We start from the raw sequence: 21,588 nt of genomic DNA, 5'->3' as shown, positions 1-21,588 counted from the left end.
GTACAACAAAAATTTAGCACTCTTTTTGGGCCACCAATCCTGTGTCCAGCCCTACTGTTTGGCCTGGTCACACCTACCAGCTCCACCATTGTAATGACAGAATGGCACACATGGCTTCTTTAAAGTGACATCCTTCATGTACTTGGTGGCTTTTTGAATATGCATGCCCTTGATTGCCTGGACAGTTTCATGAGTGTTCTTAAAGTCAAACACAAAGATTTGAACCTCTTGATTTGCATGATTTTCTGGGGTTTTCTGGGTCACGTGAATAGTGAAGCAGTTTCAGAGGTTACCTCTGGCCACAATCGGGAACATTTTTGGAGGATAGTAGGGTAAAAATCCCAAACAAATAATTTAAATATGTATATTATGTTAAAAATTTCTATTCTTTTGAGACTGGTACCTTGATTGGAAACACTTTTTTTTTTTTACTAAAAGATTAAATACAGGGTTTTAGGAGCAACTCAAAATTAAAACAATGCTTTCATAATCTTCAAGATGAGATCATTTGGTATTTTTGTTCCTGCTATGGCTATAGTAATTTAAAAATGAGAGCAACCATTAGATGTTAGAAGACTTGAGTATACTATGCTGTGGTTTTATAAATATTACACATACACAAGCCATGGATAAAATAATTCTTTAATGGCTTCCAATTAAATATTATACAGCTCTCTTACAGCATTGTTTTGGGAAGATAAAAGGTCAAAGGCTTGAAGTAAGTCTAAGTAAAGTACTTGAAAATTATTGAGAAATTGAGCCCTGTTTTGAAAAGCGTTAACAACAAGCTTTTTTATGTTATCTGAAATAGACCAGTTTGTCTCTAAATTTCTTCCTCCAGACAGCTTTCTAAGTTGATACTTACTGAGGGGTAAAGAGATGAACTAATTACTTCCCTTGGCAGATGGTGAATGTGTACCACATACATCAGCATTCCTGTTTCCTATACCTTGGCAGTATCCTTGTGGATGAGTATGGCATGGAAGAGGGCTGTCGGCAAGGATTACTAGACATGCTCCAGGTATGTTTTCTTCAGGAAGTATAGATGTGTTGGGCTTGGAGGGCCCAAAGGAGTAGCAGTGTGTTCTTTACCATGTTTTTAATTCTGTTGCTTCTTTATCTTTCTACCCCAGGCATGCTGATTTCCTAATAACAGGGAGATAGAAACTTCATAGCTCTCTGGACAGGCCTGCTTAGGAGAAAGAGAGATTGACCACACAAATGCTACAATTACTCCCTTATTTATGCTCTCCGGAAATAGGGTTTTGTGAGGGGTGGGGAGGTGGGCAAATGTATTTAAAGTAGAGGATCTCTAAGCACAAGCATGGTTCTATTTCTAAATTCTTGCCTGGAACAGCCATTTGAACTAGCTTACTTAGCAGGGATGGGCTTAGGGCAAATAGCAGGCAGTGGAAAAGCTTCCTGACGTAGTCATGGTGGGGTGAGAGGGGACATATTAGGGAGCTAAATTATGATGCTGCTTTTTCCCCAAATGTCTCTTCCCTTTTAAACTTCATCTATTATTTCATGTATTACTATTAAAACTTCATCTTTTCCCCTAGTGGACTGACCATATCTAAGCAGTCTTTACTCTCAGAAACTTCCAAAGCTGTTGAAATGACATCTTTCCACTTTCATCAGCTAAAATATGTACCTTCAACCCTTTCTGAAATGTGAATTGCATATGTGAAAACTGTTAATGCCAACTGAGAAAGATTTCTGTCTTCCTTTTCTTGATCTTATTCTTGTCATGGTCTTTCTCTTTTCTTGTCTATGCTTCCCCTCTTTGTTCCCTTTGTATATGTTGTGATATTTAGCAAGTCTGAGTGCTCTGGCATTTATATACAAGCATTTGTTTTAATTTCACTTTTGTTTTTAGGCACTGTGCTTCCCCACCTTTCAGCTCCTAGAACAGCAGAACGGGCTCCAGAATCACCCCGACACTGTGGATGACCTGTTCAGACTAGCCACCAGGTCAGTTCTTTCAAAGAGCAATCCTTTCTTTTATTGTTCATCCCCACCACTGCTTAGTTTTGTCACCTAACACCTGACCGTTTTCTTCTATTTGAAATGAAGTGAGTGGAGTACATACCTCTGAAGTTAAACTGAGCCAGAATATTTTTATAAGTGAGGAGGAGGAATTGGACGGGAACAGGAGAAAGTAGCTCAGTTCTATCATGAAGGAGGAAACATGCACATAACAATAAAAACGAGCGTGGTAAAAACATTTGACTAGATAATCGCTGAAGTCCCCTGTAGTTTTAACTCTGTGTGATGCTATGATGTCATGCTCCACCTTTTTCCCTGAGTAGCTTGGCATCCTTTAGATACAACTATATCTCAAAAATTTTAGGATTAAAAGGTGCCTTAGAAGTTATCTGGTGCTAAACTTCCCGAGCTCTGCCCCTACGCTGCAACCTTACCTAGTGCTTAAATTCCATTTACCAGTACACTGACATTACCGCCATACCTTTCAATTCCTTCCTAGTCCCTGGCTAAGGAATTTGAATCAAACCAGGTAGAGAACATAAAAGCATTAAAAAAAAAACCCTGTTATTAAATATGTATAATTATACAGGTAATATATTTTATCATTCACAAATGTAAAGTAGTACTGACTTGACTATTTCATCTCAGAATTGAACACTTTTTGTTAGTTTTTGGACAAGTTAGAAAAACCAATTTTTTCCCCCAGATGATACGGGTGAGTTATCAACCTCTGTTTTCCCAAGATATGTTCCTTGGAAAACTAGACCCTATAGATGTTCTTTGTACAAATGATTCACTGGTGAAATAAATTTGAAAATATATTGTATCTTTTTCTTAGAAATTCTCCGTGTATATTAAAGGATCTGAAAAACCTGTGGAAAATTGAGTGGAAAGTAATAGAGTTTTCATATACCTCCTGCTTCCCCACTATAAACCAGAGAGGTTTATTTGTTAAGAATTGATGAACCTACCTTGACACATTATCACCCAAAGCCCATAGTTTACATTAGGTTTTATTCTTGGTGGTGTACTTTCTACGGGTTTGGACAAATGTATAATGACATATCTCCACCATTATAGCATTGTACGGAGTAGTTTCACTACCCTAAAAATTCCCTGTGCTCCACCTATTCATCTCTTCCTCCCCCTCAAACCCTAGCAACCACTGACGTTTTCTACTTTCTCCATAGTTTTGCCTTTTACCATGGCTGCTTTTTTAGAGCCTTTTCCTGCCATTTATACCTAGCCTGTCTTTCCATCCAGGTTCATTCAGCGTAGCCCAGTTACCTTGCTGAGGAGCCAGGTAGTTATCCCTATCTTACAGTGGGCCATTGCCTCCACTACCCTGGACCACCGGGATGCCAACTGTAGTGTCATGAGGTTCCTGCGAGACCTTATCCATACAGGGGTAGCCAACGATGTAAGTATAAACATTGTACTTTTGTACTTTGCACCTCATTCTCTTTTCAGATCGCTTCCTCATTTCCTTGGCTGTTTCTGTCTTTTTTGATCTGTATTGGTTAGGTCTATACCAAATTGGACCAGTCACTAACCTAAAGTGGTTCATAAAGATTTCAAAGGTAGATTTGCCTAGATGTAGAGTAGAATTGAAGGTGAGGGACAGCAGTGAAGAAGTAAGCAAGTATGTGAATAGGCTGATTATTATTACGAAGTTTGGTAGTAAAAGGAGAGGGAAAAAGGAAAACTAGAAGATAAAGCCATTTAGAAGTGAATGGCAGTTTTTTAAAGTTATTTTTTTCAAGATGTTCGAAATATATTTATATTCAAAGACTGTAAGAAGAAAGAAAATATTTTTTGATACCAAAATTATCTGATAGATGTCCTAAAGAATTTCAGTTGGTTTTAAAAAGGAAATAAGGATACTTTGTTATTTTTCACAGAAAAAAAGATTTAAAAAATTGCTGTACTTAATCTTTATTAATTTTTATTAAAAAAAATTTTTTTTTTTACATTCCAGAGAGAAGGGAAGGGAGGGAAAAAGAGAGGGAGAGAAAGATTGACGGGTTGCCTCTTGCATGCACCCCAGCTGGGGGCCAAACCCACATCCTAGCCATGTGCCCTGATGGGGAATTAAACCTGCACCTGATCTTTCAATATGCAGGGCAACACCCAGCCAACTGATTCATACCAGCCAGAATGCTATCCTTAATCTTTAACCATTGTGTCTCTTCTTCCTTTTATTCATGAAAAATCTAAGAGTTAATCTCAGCTGAAACTCATGCCTATTTTCTTGATAATAAACTCAGTATTTTCTTCCTAATGACTAAACATTTAGTATACTTTGCGATTCCACCTTCTTTATAATATATATACTTTCTTCCCTGGGAGAAAAAAATTGCTAGACCAGAGATTTTCAACCTTTTTCATTTCATGGCACACTTAAACTAATTCCTAAAATTTTGCTGCACACAAAAAATATATGTTTTTCGCCAGTCTGACAAAAATAAGTATAATTTTGATTCATTCACACCATATGGCTATTGTTGTATTGGCCGTTGTCATTTTTTTTTATTTTATTTTGTTATTTTATTTCATTGATTATGCTATTACAGTTGTCTCAATCTTTCTCCTTTTCCCCCTTCTACCCAGCACCTCCCGCTCCCTGCAGTGATTCCCCCATCCTTTGTTCACGTCCATGGGTCATGCATACTAGTTCTTTGACAACTCCATTTACTATACTTGCTCTTAAAATCCCCCTGCCTATTCTGTAACTACCAGTTTGTACTTCTTAATTCCTATACCTTTTCCCTCGTTGCCCCAGACCGCCCTCCCCACTTGCCACCATCCCAGTGTTCTCCGTTCTGCTTGTTTAGTTTGTTTTTTAGATTCAGTTTTTGATAGTTGTCAATCTATTGCCATTTCAACATTCATAGTTTTGATCTTCTTGTTCTTAAGTAAGTCCCTTTAACATTTCACATAATAATGAATTGGTGATGATAAAATCCTTTAGCTTCACCTTCTCTGGGAAGCACTTTATCTGCCCTTCCATTCTATATAGCTTTGCTGGATAAAATAGTTTAGGTTTGTAGGTCGTTGCTTTTCATCACTTGAATACTTCGTGCAGTCCCTTCTAGCCTGCGAAGTTTCTTTCGAGAAATCAGGTGGCAGTATAATGGGAACCCCTCCGTAGGTAAAAATCTGCTTTTCCCTTGCGGCTTTTAAGAGTCTCTTTGACCTTTGGCGTTTTAATTATGATGTGTCTTGGCGTGGTCCTCTTTGGATCGAACTTGTTTGGGACCCTCTGTGCTTCCTGGACTTTTATGTCTATTTCCTTCGCCAAATTACATAAGTTTTTTTTCATTATCTCTTCAAATAAGTTTTCAATGTCTTGCCCTTCCTCTTCTTCTTCTGTCACCCCCATGTTGCGAATGTGGAATGTTTGAAATTGTCCCGGAGGCTCCTTACACTATCCTCGATTTTTTGTATTCTTTTTTTCATGCTGTACTGATTGGATGTCTTCCTTATGTTATTTTTCTTCCTTATGTTCGAAATCATTGATTTGATTCTTGGCTTCATCCACTCTGCTGTTGATTCCCTGTAAATTCTTCTTTATTTCAGTTAATATATCCTTCATTCCTGCCTGGGTCTTTTTATGCTGTTGAAGTGCCCACTGAGTTCCTTGAGCATCCTTTTAACCAGTGTTTTGAATTCTGCATCTGATAGATTGTTTATCTCCATTTTGTTTATTTCTCTTTCTGGAGTTTTGCTCTATTCTTTCATTTGGGCCACGTTTCTTTGTCCCCTCATTTTGGCAGCCTCCCTGTGTTTGTTTCTATGTGTTAGGTAGAGCTTCTTTGACTCTATGTCTTGGTAGTGTGGCTTAATGTAGTAGTTGTCCTTCAGGGTCCAGTGGCACAGCCCTCCTCTATCATCCAGGCTGGGTACTCTTACTAAAGGTGCGCCTTCCATGTGGCTGGAGAACACTCTCCTCTTGTAGATGAATTTTGATAGCTGTCAGCAGGTCAATGGGAGGGATTTATCCAGTCCAACCACCTGGTAGGACTGGCTGTGACCCCTGGCCAGCAACCACCTCCCTCTGTTGCTTGTGTAGGTGGTTGGGTGGTGCTCTGACATGGTCTATAACTGTCCACTGTGTGTGCAGGCTCTGGGGTTTCCGTGGTGGTACAGGCCAAGGTCAGCCTCCACATGTGTTCTGTCTGGGGCCCCTTGGTATAAGCTGTAAAGCCATCTGTACATGACTGCTGCTAGTGCAGGGCCTGGGGCCAGTCAATGAAAGGTACAGGGGCTGGGCTCGGCTGTTGCTTGTTTGAGTGGATTTAGGGAGGTCTGAAGCCTGTGCCTAGCTCAGGCCTACATATGGCGAAACCACTGTTACCAGGGTAGGAGGATTGCTTGAATGGGCCCGTAGCTGGATGGGGCAGATCCTAAGGTAATGGTCAGGGCGGGGTTTACCATATGAGCTAGGTTGATGGAGATTCAGATATGGTGCCTCTGTACTATGGCTCTGTGTGTGGCTCAGAAAAGGTACAATGACCACTGCCTGCAGTTCTGTCTGGGAGGAAGCTGTCCCTCAGCTCTTACCCTGTTGCCAGATGCTTCATTTCCTCCCTGTATGTCACTGGTGCCCTTCAAGGTGCTGCCCTGGTGCTGGAGCCCAGAGGGAGTGAGTCCATGGAAGGCCACGTGCAATGTGAGGCCCTTTAAGAAAAGAGGCCTTAGAATCCTGCAGTTTCCTCCACCAGTCCAACCCCCCACTTGCTTTTACAGCCAAAAGTTATGGGAACTTATCTTTCTGGCACTGGAATTCTGGGCTGGGTGGTCTGGTGTGGGCCTGGGATCCGTCACTCCCAAGATATCCCTCCATTTTATATCCACCGTATGAGGGTTTGGGACCAGCCAATTCCCCAGTTCTGTGTCTCCTGCTCTGTCCCCCAATCCCCCCTACACAACTGGATGAATGTGGTTTCTTTAATTTCTAAGCTGTCACACTTCCATACAGCTCGATTTTCTGACGATCCTGAGTGATATTTGTTCTGTAGTTTAGCTGTAATTTTGCTGTGGTTGTGCAAGGAGGTGAGCTGCATTTACTTATGCCTCCATCTTGACTTGAAGTTCTCATTTTTTATTTCACAACCTAAGGGAAAAGAAGTCAGTGCCTGACTAAATAGTCAGGTAATGAGTGTTTTAAAAATTCTTGTGGCACACTGGTTAAGAAGTGCTGCACTAGATTAAAGGGAAAAGAGTATTTGGTATTTGGGATGTTGAAATTAGAGCTTATCCATTGCTCCTGTTTTCTTATAGCATGAAGACGACTTTGAATTACGGAAAGAACTGATTGGACAGGTGATGAACCAGCTTGGACAGCAACTTGTGAGCCAGCTGCTCCACACGTGCTGCTTTTGTCTCCCCCCATACACCCTACCAGATGTGGCTGAAGTGCTCTGGGAGATCATGCAGGTTGACAGACCGGTAAGATTTTTTTCATAAGGAACCTATTTCTCCCAGTCCTAAACTATAGTTGGTTTCCTTCAACCAACTATAACTTTGAAACTAGCCCTGTTTTACATCCATGAAACCTATTTTAGGCATATTGTTAAGTTTAATTGTTAGAAGAAGGGGCCTGTATGAGGCCATTAATTTATCACTGGGTTCTTAAGGACATATATTTGTCATGTCATAGGGCTTACATATTACCAGAAGTGAATACTAAGCTTTGAATTCAGCTCTTTGGTGGCCATCCAGTGAGAGATTGGTTCACTTGTGGGAATGCCCAAATATCACTTGTATAGTATTACAGGTTATTCAGGAAGTGTTAATTCATTTCATGCTCCTTAGATAATAGCGTATGGTTCCCTGGTAATCAATCTAGTCAGAGCATTTGGAGGCAGATAGATAGAAAACTCGTCCAAAATATATACTGGACTTTCTTTCCTCATTGGATTTATTTGCTTCCTATCTTTATTCTTAAGCCAAGTTCTTTGTTACCTAAGCATGAAGAATTTTTTTAGGCTATCCAGTAATGTCCAAAAAATTTCAGTACTGGGCCCACGTGATCATAAATCAGGTTATGTATACTGCATGAAAGTTTTGAGCATAGTGATAAAGTATTACATAGCCTGTAAATTATTTTTAAAATAGGATTTATAATTTTTAATGTTAATATAAAAACAGGTCCCAAAAGTACACAGTTGGATCTAAAGTGAGCTGTCTTCCAGAATAGAATAATCCAGATATACAAGTATCTTACAGTTTTGAAGTCCATGTATATCTTAACATTATGTCCTGCCGTGTAGCATTGATGGCAGTTCTTAGCCTCAATTTCACCAGTTTCACAAAAGATAGTTCACTCTTACAATTAGACTCTAATATGATTGAGCCAGAATTTCTGCCTGTTCATCTCCAAAACTCAGTAATTAGTGTCTTCTGTGGTGTATTCATCTCCAGAATTCAGTGATTGTCTTAGTAGCATATACTTTACTTGATCTTTGGCTCAAACAAAAAACAGTCAAATGTAGGACAGATGCTTAATAGATTTCTTATACTTTAATTAGGTTTATACTTCAGAAACAACCACATGTACTTTAATTCTTACATATCAAACTCTGTGAGGCTCATTTGTGACTTGTTTTATCAAATAGCTCTGCAGTTCTTCCATAGGAGCTCAGGTGATACAGGAATAAGTTGTACCAATGGGTACCCATTGCTGGTTTTTCAGTACATATGTTCTCTTTCAGTCTAGTACAGAAGGATTTTTGTGTTTTCCTAAAGAAGGTACTCTGTGAGCCTGGGGATCAACAACTTTAATTGCAAAAGTCTTTGACATAAATAAAATTTCCATACTTTTTCACATTTTTACAAATATACTTGGTTCCCAGGTAACAGAAGGCATTATATAAATTTGATTTTACAAAAAACATTCTTGAATTGTAAACATATAGTTAAGTGCTAACAAGAAGGAAATGAGAACAGCAGGTTTGGACAGGAACAGAAACCAGGTAGCCATGTGCTCTTAACAGTTTGCTTATTACCCACAAGATGTTAAGCAGTTTAAAGTGATGATTTTTGTCCTGGCTGGTGTGGCTCAGTGGATTGAGCATCAACCTGTGAACTGAAAGGTCTCTGGTTTGATTCCCAGTCAGGTCACATGCCTTGGTATGTGGGCAGGTTCCTGGTTGGGTACATACGAGAGACAACAGATCAGTGTTTTTCTCCTCTTTGTCCCTCCCTTCCCCACTCTCTAAAAATCAATAAATTTTAAAAAAGAAAAAAGCAATAAAGTGATGGTTTTCTATAAACATCAACTGTTGCTGAGTTTATGTAAATTCTTACATAAATTTGGGTTGTCTATATCCTATAAATAAACTGATTGAAACTTTAATGAAGGATTTAAGTCCAAGGAAACTTTACATTCTTGAGTACTTTCTTAATCATGCAGTTTTCAAAGTTCACAAAATTTTCAATAGAGGATGACATACCAGCTTTGTCTCTTGAGTGAGCTATTAAAGCTCTTTCCTCTGTTCCCCCTTTCCTCCTTGGATACCCTCCCCACCCTGTGACAAATTTATTCAGTATTTTCAACCTAACTTCTCAGACTTCCTTTACTAAAAGATGGCAGGGCTCATTATATGCTAGCTAATTAATTTCTACTTTCTAGTTTAGTTTCTTAATGTTTTTATTGGGAGGAGGAGATACTATAGTTAACTTTTAAGTGGTTTTTGGATACCAAAACTTTGTCATTTAAGGATTCTTCCTGAATCTTTTGCCCCTGCTTGTGTTTTTTGTTTGAGTGTTGTCTTCCTTGAGGGAAACATTTGGAAGATTACGCAGCACTTTTTCTTTTTCTTTCTTTCTTTCTTTTTTTTTTTTTTTTTTTTTTTTTGAGTAAGGAAAGGTTTACTGATGGAGAAGGTGCTAACCAAGAAGATGGGAGACTTAGTGCTGTCTCAAATCCATCTTAAGAACGTGCAGAGTTCAGGCTTCTTGGATGTCAAGTGAAGGAGAAATGGGGAGGAGGCGGCAAGAGGGTATTGTGGACCACAGGCACCTGGGCTCCAGCAGGGGTCCAAGGAAGATTGTAAACACTTTTTTGTTCTTGGTCTATTAACTCTAGTTGATGGGAGTCCTATCACAAGCTTCTTACAAATAGTTTTGAATTTCCTGTACATGAGGGTTTATTGCACATGTTTTCTGTATAATCTAGTCCAATGGCACAGATTCTAGTGGTCTCATCACATCCTTATTGATGATAACACTGTTGGCAGGAAAACCAGCACCAGGTGTTAGACTGGTAGTCGGAGCAGACCTTGGGTTCAAACATAACCTTAGTACTTGAGTTTTGGCTAAGAAAGGATTCAGATCCAAGACGCATACTATAAGAGAAAGTTTATGTAGAAAGTCACAGAGGTAAAAGAAATGAGCTGTAGAAGAAATGGGCTCCAGAAAGCAAGTTAGAGAGACAAAGCAAAAGAAGGGCCCTTGGAGCTTAGGAGGAAAAAAGGTAAAGGTAACGTGCCTAGAGGGAGAAACGGGTTAGGATAAAGGCACAGACGTCCTCCCAGGAGGGAGCGTGCACCATCATGCAGTATTTTTTAAGCATTTCTAATAGAATACTTACATTTGCTCTGGACTGTTTTCATAAATTAACAATGGGAAAACATAATGTAAAAAAATTACCTCAAAACTATAACCAAAGTATAGATTCTACTTAAGAAAGGCATGAAGCCCTGGCTGGTGTGGCTCAGTGGATTGAGCACTGGCCTACAAACTGAAAGGTCCTGCTTTGGTCTCCAGCTTGATTCCCTGTCAGGGCACATGCCTGGGTTGTGGGCCAGGTCCCCAGTTGGGGGCGTGCGAGAGGCGACTGATGGATCTTTCTATCGCACGGCAATGTTTCTCTCCCCATCTTTCTACCTCCCTTCTCCTCTCTCAAAAAAGAAATAAAAATAAAATCTTAGAAAGACATGAAGAAAAAGTAGAACTGGCTCAAAGAACAATTCAACTGAAGATAAGAAACCAGAAGTCTCCAGAATTTTGATTTTTAGTTTGACAAGGAAGGAAGGAGAGTGAGGGCAAGCAGTTTTTGTGCATATGAAAGGTATAAAGAGATCTTGTTTGAATATAAATAATTTCAATAGCAACAAGAGTGAACAGAAAAACTTTCTAACCCAAAGAACTGGCAGTAACACAAAGGAGCTTACTGATATGACCTCTGCTGAGAAGGATGACCTTAAAATCCTTAAATTTCTGGATTCATATTACATACATACTTTTTTTGACATGTTTATTTACTATACTTTTTGTCCCTACTCTCTCTGGTACCTGAACCTCTGCTTTGAATTGCCTTTGATCTTTATGCTCAAGAGTTTTCTGGCAGCTATTTAATTTTTTTAAGTATTACATGAGTTTAATGACAGGAACAGAACAATAGTCTCATCCAGAAGAGACTTCCTTTCCAAGATACAAGGCCCTTTCTGAAACGATGCCTGTGGCCTCTTTGAAAGGAAGGCAAGGCGTGCCTTTGTAGCCAATTCCAACCCCTGGAGGGTTGGAAGGCCTCAAGGCAGTACTTCTTAAATCTTTGTACTTGCTTCTAAGTCTGGGGGAACTAATGCTCAAGGGAAACCTGCGGGGTTTTGGTATTACCTATAGAGTCACAGTTGAATAAGCCCTGCCTCCTTTAAAAACTCGTATTCCTCTTCTTGGTACAGACTTTCTGTCGATGGTTAGAGAATTCCTTGAAAGGTTTGCCAAAAGAAACAACTGTGGGAGCTGTCACAGTGACACACAAACAACTAACAGATTTCCACAAACAAGTCACTAGGTGAGTGATGGGTTTTTTTGGTTTTTCTTTTTAAGGAATATGAATAGCAGTTGGGGTATGTAGAAAAAATATATCTCTGTTTCTTATTACCACCTTAGTTACAGATCTGCCCAGGAGTATGTTTCTTGTGTGCCTTTGTGTATTCACAATTTAATGTCTGTGCAGCCTTGAATTGCACAAATTGTCATTGGAAACAAGTCTTGGGAAAAATACCACCATGCAGTATATATGTGTGTCATTTTTATTGTACATCTGCATTAACTGTTACAAGATCTTAATGAGTAAGTGGAAGCAGTATTTCTTCCAAAGGAAAAATGCACTGAGTAGCACACTACCCTCGAGGTCTGGTTTTTATATTTTGAAGTCCTTCTCAATTCTCATTTGTATTTAGGAATCAAGAATGCAGGTGCCTGAATAGGCGAAGCATTGGTTGTAAAACATGGAGCAATGTAGACTGCAGTAAATTGGAAGGTTTTTGTCATACCTAAAGATACTCAAATTCTAATTTCATGCAGACCAAATATAACATTTCTCTGGGATGCCTTAGGCCTATGAACTATGAACCACTTGCTTACAACTCAGTTAAAATGTTAAGTGTAGCCTGGCTGGTGTGTGGCTCAATGGATTGAGCACTGGCCTGCGAATCAAAGGGTCGCCAGTTCTGTTCCCAGTCAGGGCCTGTGCTTGGACTGCAGGCCAGTCCCCAGTAGGGGGTGCATGAGAGGCACCACACATTGATGGTGCCTCTCATTGATGGTGCCTCTCTTTAATATCCCTTCCCCTCTGTCAATATATACATACATAACTCTAAAAAAAAAAAGTGTTAAGAATACATAAGAGTTTTACTGTTAACAAAATAAACATTTTATATAGCTTTCTAATTACTGAGCTATAAAGGTATTGCTTGATTTCCTTACAGTACCTCTATTAGTAGTAAACATTTGGTTTGGTTTTGTTTGTTTATTTTTTTTTTTCAGTATTATATAGATAATAAGAAAAGTCTAGCCTTTTCCTTCTTTTGACCATTTTCATTAAAATCACTGAATCAATTATGAGACTTTTCTGGTCCTTGATAATATTAATGACAGCAAATTAAATTGGATTTTGTCTGTTGCCTTGTCCTGATATATCTTTTTGTGTCTAGAGTCTTTAGAATTTTGACTAAATTATAGGCCATAGCGTATAGTCATACAGTGTGAAGTGATGTATAGGTCCAAGAATAAGTGTTGCAGCAAGGTTGATAAGAGTGAAAAAAAATGGAAATAATCCAATTGCCCAACAGTAGAGGACAGTTATATAATCAACAGTATCTTTATACTAATAAGTAGGCACTTAAAAAAAAAAAGGAAAAGAATGCATATGACACAGAAAAATAAGATATAAGGGGGGGAAATAACAGTATCATATAGCCCAACTTGCACTTAAATTTTTTTTAATTGTGATGAAATACACATTGAATTTATCATCTTAGCCATTTTAAGTGTACTGTTCAGTAGTGTTAAATACATTCACATTGTTGTGAATCTAGAACTTTTTCCATCTTGCAAAACTAAAACCATATACATTCTCTGCTCTCCACTGTCCCAGCAAACCGTTGTCCTAATTTGTTTCTTTAAAAATTTGACGACTCTAGATACTTCATTTAAGTGAAATCATACAGTATTTATGTGTCTTCTTATGGCTTGCTTAGCATAATGGCCTCAAGGTTCATCTGTGTTGACGCATGTGTCAAAATTTTTGAAGACTGAATAACATTCCATTGTATGTACATACCCTAATTTATTCATTCATCTGCTGATACATATTTGGATTGCTTCCACCTCTTGGCTATTGTGAGTAATGCTGTAAACCTGGGTAGGCAAATATCTCAAGACTCTGCTTTCAGTTCTTTGGGAAATGTATCTGGACATGGAATTGCTTCATTATGTGGAAATTTTATTTAATTATTTGAGGAACCTCCATACTGTTTTCCATAGTGGCCATTTTATATTCCCACCAACAGTGCACAAGGTTCTCATTTCTCCATTATCTATTTGTGTTTTTATTGCTTTTGCTTTTGGTGTCATATGCAAGAAATCACTATGAAGTCCTGTGTCATGAAGCTTTTCCCCTATGTTTTCTTCGAAGAGTTTTATAATTAAAACAAGACCCAGTTTTTAAAAGTGAGAAAAAATAAATTTCAGGTAATGGTACAAGAGCTAATCTTCTTTTCTAAGAATTGATTTCTTAATGTCTTTTTTTTCCTTCTCTTTTTATTTATTTTTTAATTTTTTTAATCATTTTTTATTTTTCGATTATACTTGACATAGAATATTATATTGGTTTCAGGTGTACACTGCAGTGATTAGATGTTATGTAACTTATTAAGTATTAAGTGATCATCACAATAAATCTATACCCATCTGACACCATGCATAGTTATTAGAATATTATCGACTGTATTTCCTATGCTGTACTTTACATCCCCATGACCAGTCTGTATCAACCAATTTGTACGTCTTAATTCCTTCACCTTTTTCATCCATTCCCCCACCTCCTCTCTCTTCCAGCAACCATCACAATGTTCTCTGTATGTATGAATTTGTTTCTGTTCTGCTTGTTCATTTATTTTGTTTTTTAGGTTCTATTGTTGATAGATGTGTATTTATTGCCATTTTATAGTTCATATTTTTTTATTTTATTTTTCCCTTTCTTAAAGAAGACCGTTTAACATGTCATGTAATACTTGTTTGGTGGTGAACTCCTTTGGCTTTTTCTTGTCTGGGAAGCTCTTTTTATGTCCTTTGATTCTGAATGATAGCTTTGATGGGTATAGTAATCTTGGTTGTAGATCCTTGCTTTTCATCACTTTGAATATTTCTTGCCACTCCCTTCTGACCTGCAAAGTTTCCATTGAGAAAGCAGCTGACAGTCTTATGGGAGCTCCCTTGTAGGTAACTGCTTTTCTCTGGCCACTTTCAAGATTCTCTCTTTGTCTTTAACCTTTTGCATTTTAATTATGATGTGTCTTGCTGTGAACTTCTTGGGGTTCATCTTGTTTAGGACTCTGTGCTTCCTGGACTTGTATGTCTATTTTCTTCACCAGGTTAGGGAAGTTTTCAGTCATTATTTTTTCAAATAGGTTTTCAATTTCTTGCTCACTCTCTCTTCTCCTTCTGGCACCCCCAAGATGCAAATGTTGCTATGCTTGAAGTTGTCCCAAAGGCTCCTTACAGTATCTTCATTTTTTTGGACTTTCATCTTTTTGCTCTTCTGATTAGGTGTTTTTTGCTTCCGTACATTCAAAATCACTGATTTGATTCTCATCTCTTCTCCTGTTGATTCCATGTAAATTGATTTTTTACTTTAGTTAGTGTATCCTTTGTTTCTGCTGGTTCTTTTTTATGGTTTCTTGTTATGATTTTTTTTTTTTCATGCTGTTGAAGTTCTCAATAAGTTCCTTGAAGTTTTCTCCAAGTCCTTGAGCATCCTTATAACCATCGTATGAACTCTGTATCTGGTGGTTTGCTTGCCTCCATTTCATTGAATTCTTTTTCTGGAGATTTTTTCCTGTTCTTCCATTTGAGACCTGTTTGTCTCCACATTTTTGGCTCTTTCCCTAGGTTTGTTTCAATATATTAGGTAGAGCTTTTGCATCTTCTGGACTTGGTAGAAGGGGCACTGCTGCAGCCTTCCCAGTCACCCAAGCTGGCTGCTCCAGGTGTGCTCCCGTGTGAGCTGTATGCAGTGTCCTGTTGTAGTTGAGCCATGATTGCTGTTGGCATCACTGGGAGGGATTGACTCCTAAGCTGATCCGCTGTGAGGACTGGCTGCAACTCTGGCAGAGGAGCTGCTGTGCAGGAGTCGACTCTACAGAGCAGGACTTGCTTCAGTGCGGCTTTGGTGCTTACTGAGTCCACCCCTTGAGTGTGCCACTCGTGGAGGTGGTAAGGTTTTAAGCTAGTGTGGTCTGAAGCTGTCCACCAGGTGCACTGGCTCTGAGCCCTCCTGGCAGGTACAAGGTCAGCCACCACCTATGCCTTCCCCGGGGCTGCCTGACATGAGCTCCAGAGTGATCTGTAGATGGCTGCTAGTTGTGCTAGGCTTAGAGGTGACCAGGAGAGGCCAAGGTGCGAACCAAGGCTAGCTCCCGTTAGTGCTGGGCCTGTGGCCACTTAGCAAGAGGTACGGGGGACGCAGAGGCGAGATATTGCTTATTTGAGAGATTTTAGGAAACTTTGAAGCATGAGGCAAGAGAGGCCATTTGTGTGGAAAAGCCACTGGAAATAGCTTGGGTGAGCCCACAAGTTGGGAGCAGCAGGGTCTCAAGGAATCACCAAGGCATGAACAGTGGGAACCAGGTTGATGGAGACTCAGGTATGGTGCCTGCCTGCTGGCTATATGGGGGAAGGCCTCAGAAAAGGAACAATGGCTTCTACCAGCACTTTTGTCTGGCAGAAAGCTGGCTGCCCAGCTCTTGCCCTGATGCCAGATAATTCAGTTCCTCCTCATATGCCCCTGGTTCCTTTTAAGCTCCTTCCCCAATGCTGGAGCTCAGAGGGAGTGAGTCAGATTAAGTCCATGCTCAGGCCCTTTAAGAGGAACTGCCTGGGACTCCAGGAGCCCTCTCTCTCTCTCAGTCTCAATCCCTGCTGGTTTTTACTATCAGGAGTTATGGGGACTTTGCCTCCTTGCCCTGGAACCCTGGGTTGGGAGGGCTAGTGTAGGACTGGGGCTCCTCAAGAGAGGCAAGGATCTTTGAAGGTGAGATTCCACTCCCAATTTTTATCTGCCACACATGGGTGTGGGACCAGTCCAGTCTGTCTCTATCCCTCCTACCAGCTTCGATGTGGCTTCCTTAAATCTCTAGTTGTAGGACTTCCATTGAGCTGCATTTCAGGCAATTCTGAATGTTTCTGTAGGTTAGTTGTAATTCCGATGTGGTTGTGGGAGGCTTTGAGTACTGCATTTACCTCTGTGACCATCTTGATAGGAAGTATTAATGTCATTTTTCAAATTAGTTTACTTTCTCATCTCCCAGAATGTCTCCAGTAATTTTGTTAAGGTTAAAATCCCAGACCTTTGAGTACTGTTTTGTAGTTTACTAAGTGGCTTAATTTCATGTTTCAGAAGGAACTGACTTTTGGCCATAGATCAAGTGACATGCATGGCTGGAAAATAGCATGTGACTGCCTGCCTTCGCTACACATTTTGCCAGAAGAGGGGATTTCCCATCTACTGAGGAGGCATCTGTTGACTGGGATAACCTTAGAAAATTAATTTTATTTATTTTTACTATGCATCTTCCCAGAAGTAATATTCCACCTACAAGGTATTTCAGAGGAAAGAAGTGTAACGGTTACTTTTCTCTGCTTTTATTTTGCTCTGTTCCACCTAGTGTTGGTCAGTAGAGTGGCAAGGTCCTATTGACTGATTTCTGCAGAGCAACTGGGAGCCTGGGGAGAACCCATAAAGGACTGGGCTTAGAGCCAAGTTTGTTGGTTTGAGTCTTGCCACTTACTGGCTATTACTTTGAACTTATTCATCTGTAAAATTGGGTTATTAATACCTCTCTCATAGGGTTATTATGTGATAGCAAGTGAAAATCTAGAGATCTGGCATATAGTAGGTGATCAGCGAATGTTCACTTTCTCCTTGGAAAAGAATCTGCCAGAACGTCATTATGTACTTACAGAACTAGCTGGGGCATGTTTCCTGCCAGCTTTATGGCAGCCACCCACTTACTGTGGAGTAAGTCTCCACCAAACCCATATTCCTTCACCTGGGCTAATAGATGACAGGTAGAACAGTAGAGTGAGTCTGAAATAAAAGCTATAGACATTCCCTAATTTAATTAAAATCTTGAGGCAAGGAAAAAGGACCCAAATAATGCAGTACTGTGAACAAAAATATCTGTGATCTTTGCCCTGTGATATGAGGAAATAAGGTGCACTACCAGCCTGGCCTACTTGATCTGCCATTGCTAAACAAGTTCTGCAGCTCCGCGTATAGCAGGCTGTGACATAATGGTGGGACGTGAGGAGAAGTAAGAGGTAATGTTGAGGTGCTAGAGAAAGGGTTGGAGATTGCTCACCTCCTTAATAATTCTTTTTCTTTAGTATGTGTGTTGCCCTTGAACCTTCTTATTCCATGCATGACTCAGCCTCCCTTTTGGTTTTAAGGTCCTGTCACTCCTGCCTCGACACGCTGCTTTGTTTGCCATCCTAGCAGGGAGGGTGAACTGGTTCAGTTTCCTTTTGGCAAGTCCAAGCCTGTTTTTCAAATGGTACTGGTAATTAATTAATTCCTTAGCATTTTTAGTTAGTCAGCTTGGAGAAAGCTGGATTTTTCATTCTAAAATACCATTTTTGCTTCCCAAACACCGCTGATTATGGCTAAAAGAACTCCTGCCATCAGTTCCCATTTCTCTGTCTTGGTGTTTATTCTGACTCTCATCCAAGTATGGTGGACAGGTTGGGATTGTGCAAGTAGAAGCCAGAAAATAGAATGTAGAAGAATAATGGTAACTTTAGATAGATGGATGGATAGATAGATAGATAGATAGATAGATAGATAGATAGATAGATAGCAATAATGCAGAAAGCAGAAAATAGTTCTAGCTTTTAGGAGGTATTTTAAAATCCATTTCTTTGGGCTTAATCATGAAGGTCACTTAAGTTAAACATTTGGCTGAAGCTCTGACACCAACACAGCTGCCGGCAGGATGGGAGCAGGAGGTGAGCTGCACTGAGACCCAGCCCTCGTTTCACCCTGTCTCACCCAGCTCTCCTGTACGTGCATTTTGGTACTTTCTGCATGTGTCACAAAAGAGGCTAAGGATGGAGTTCTCATTCCAGATTAAATCAAGATCTCTGGTTAAAGAAGGATAGAATATAAAACATGTAAGGCATCAGGATAGTAAAGAATTCTTGAATCTCCAGCTAGTTTAACTTTCCCATTGTCTTAATCCCTACAACACACCACACAGCAGCTTCTCTTGGGTTAATGTTTCCTCCTCCTTCACTCATGACATTGGGAACGTAAGTGGTATGGGCATTTGCTCACCACAGCTGCCTCCTTTACGGTCTGTTGATTTGGAAATAGACTGAGACATGTAATGCCCTTTTTGAAACATATTAAACTCAAAAAGAGCAAACAGCAGAATTCTGATAAAACCAGAATACCTTCCTCTTTTTCTTTATATTTTTATGGTAGAGAGAGGCTAAAAGAAAGTTCTTGGGATATTCTGTTGAATCAAGTCCTGTAGTCTAAATCAAGGTTCTTAATGGTGTTTCAGACTTTGTTGTAGGTGAGGAAACCCACATGTGGGCACTTAAAGGGGTAGCTCTCATTCCTCCTTTTCTTTTGGGTCACTGTTAGCAGCTTCCTCCCCTGGTGTTTAATCACTATGAAAAGGAGAGGAAGCTTTCTTCTCACATTAAATCTTAGGCTGTAGGCTGTGGTCCCTGAGTTTTTCCAAACCAAACAGAGGGCTACAGAAGGGTGAGCATATTACAAAGTACTTCCTTTTCTGCTGTTTGGACAAAGGAGGCCTTTTGAAAAATCAGGTTCAGGTGATATCAGGCTGTTCATACCACTTCAGCATCTCAGTGCCTTTTACTAAGGACCTGCTTCCTCTTCCACAGAAGGAAGCCCTGAGCAGCCTGTTCAACTAGAAAATCGATGACTGATAGAATCTTAGTTGCTGGACTGGGCTTTGTAAACAAAATCTGCCTTTTGAAGAGAATGAGGAACCAGGGTACCTAAGTGAGCTCAGCTCATAGTATTAAAATAATTGACCTTAGGTGAATATACTTGCTTTTTTCACTTAGGGGTTTCTGGCTTTCTTGTCTTTATGTCAAGGATTTGGTTAAAGTGCTGTAGGCAGCCTACAATTGTTGAATACCAATTTTTTTCATTGCTCTATTATCCTAAGCACTTTACATTCATGAACTGATTTAATTCTCAGAACATTATGAGGTAGATAATAGGTGAAGAAACTGAGGCAGATTGGTAACTTGCTCAAGGATACAGTAGAGCCAGGATTCAAACCTAGGCAATATTTCTCCAAAGCCCGTTTAAGGACCACACAGCTTATAATTCTTCTCATATTCAATAGTTAACATTTACCCTTGAGTGACAGAAAGACTGGAAGCAGAGTCAGTGTCGCGGTTGTTTTTCAGAGTATTACATCTTTGTCATCATTTAGGGACCAACCTCCTTTTTTTTTTTTTTTTTTTTTTGTCCTAGTGCTGAGGAATGTAAACAAGTTTGCTGGGCCTTGCGAGACTTCACCAGGTTGTTTCGATAGCTCACACTCCTGCACTGTGCCTGTCATCCAGGTGAGTGGTATACAGTTCCCAGGTCTCCTCTGGCTGTCGGGACTGCTTGGTGGACATAGGTTTTATGCCCATCATGGGACTAGTAGAATAGCTAGAGTCAGGGACAGACCTAGCAATTGAACACTGCTGAACAGCTGGGAAGTGCAGGGTCCTGGTTTCCTTGAGCCAACGCTCTCGAGCCGGAGAACTGTCAGCTTCTTTTGGATGCTGCTTCACCGCCATAAGAAAGTTACTGTTGCAGAATATCTCAAAAGAAGTTCCTTCCCTCTTCCTCTTACAGATGACTTCTAGGATTGTGTGTATGGTTAACAAACAAGTATTTTTTTAACCGGGCTACTTTGGGGAAAACTGTGCTGTCCTAAAGTTTACCATGATACGTAGTACCACTCTCCTAAAACTGACCTGTCAGATTTAATAAGTAAACACACTTATTCTTATCACTTCCACTATTTGAACACCGAAATGTCAGGTTTTGATCGAGGCAGAGGCCGGGGACAGGAGCTGGCATCTCTGTCTAGCTCCTGATCGTCAGTTTTCTCCATGCACATCCTGTTCCTGATTCTGATGCAAAGCAAGAAGTTGAGCTGGAGAAAGGACTGGGTAGAAGGATTTGGGTGCCACCAAGCCCACCCTTTGATGTCTTAGGCAGAATTGATTTTGCCAGGAGTCAGTCCTTTGTGCATGTACAGCATCTCACTGGTGGCTTCCCTGGTTAAATGCAGTGGTAGGTGAAGATGCTGCCCCACAATGCCTCACCGCACCGAGAATTTTTTCTACACTGCGGTTCTTTAATGAGGAGTGATATCATCTGGATTTTGAGGTTTTGCAGTGTCTGTAAAAGCTAACATTGATACACTTTGGGTGGACAGCTCTGAATGTTCATAGCTAACATTCGTGGAGCCCTGACTATGTATCGGGTACTGTTCTAAGTGCTCTGTATGTATTAACTAAGATAACCCTCATCCAATTTCCCTGGGTCAGCGGCTACTATTATTCCCATTTTACAAATGAGGAAATTTAGGTTGCAAGATGTTAAAAAGATTTACCTGACGTCAGTCAGTAATTGATAGGCATTCTGGTGCCAGAGTCCTCTACTTAATACTTTCAACCATTCTACTTAATATTTTTACAGTAGTGTCCTTTCGAGACAGCCTGAATCATTGAATCATTGCTTTTTAAACGTGTGCGTGGGTGCGTGCGTGCGTGTGTGTGTGTGTGTGTGTGTGTGCGTGCGCGTGAAAGCCTTCTTTTAAAATAAAATCTGCCCTTGTTGGTGTGGCTCACTGGGTTGAGCACTGGCCTGTGAACCAAAAGTTTGCTGGTTCAATTCCCAGTCAGGGCGCATGCCTGGGTTGCGGGCCAGGTCCCCTGTTGGGAGCATTCAAGAGGCAACCAATCAATGTTTCACTGATACATCAATGTTTCTCTCCCTTTCTTTCTCCTTCCCTTCCCCTGTCTCTAAAAATAAATAAATAA

General features: G+C 40.0%; 2 protein-coding genes across 3 annotated transcripts in view; one reads left to right on the top strand and one right to left on the bottom strand.

Moving 5' to 3' along the window:
* The window catches only part of TNPO3 (transportin 3), a 91,063-nt gene that overhangs the window by 65,514 nt on the left and 3,961 nt on the right, over positions 1-21,588 (top strand). For both annotated transcript variants that reach the window (XM_054563823.1, XM_054563824.1), the window contains exons 17-22: positions 905-1,021; positions 1,880-1,974; positions 3,253-3,409; positions 7,273-7,440; positions 11,679-11,791; positions 20,021-20,112. In XM_054563823.1, coding sequence (XP_054419798.1) covers positions 905-1,021; positions 1,880-1,974; positions 3,253-3,409; positions 7,273-7,440; positions 11,679-11,791; positions 20,021-20,081 — 711 coding nt within the window. In that variant the 3' untranslated portion in view covers positions 20,082-20,112. The remainder of the gene's footprint in view (positions 1-904; positions 1,022-1,879; positions 1,975-3,252; positions 3,410-7,272; positions 7,441-11,678; positions 11,792-20,020; positions 20,113-21,588) is intronic.
* The window catches only part of FLNC (filamin C), a 111,441-nt gene continuing 109,852 nt past the window's right edge, over positions 20,000-21,588 (bottom strand). Inside the window, exon 48 of the mRNA XM_054563822.1 lies at positions 20,000-20,016. The gene's annotated coding sequence lies outside the window, so the exon portion shown is untranslated. The remainder of the gene's footprint in view (positions 20,017-21,588) is intronic.

This window comes from Pteronotus mesoamericanus, unplaced genomic scaffold, assembly GCF_021234165.1.
Source record: "Pteronotus mesoamericanus isolate MK-2021 breed Mesoamerican mustached bat unplaced genomic scaffold, CSHL_Meso_final scaffold_85, whole genome shotgun sequence".
NCBI lineage: Eukaryota > Metazoa > Chordata > Mammalia > Chiroptera > Mormoopidae > Pteronotus > Pteronotus mesoamericanus.
This window is presented reverse-complemented; position numbering and strand designations above follow the sequence as displayed.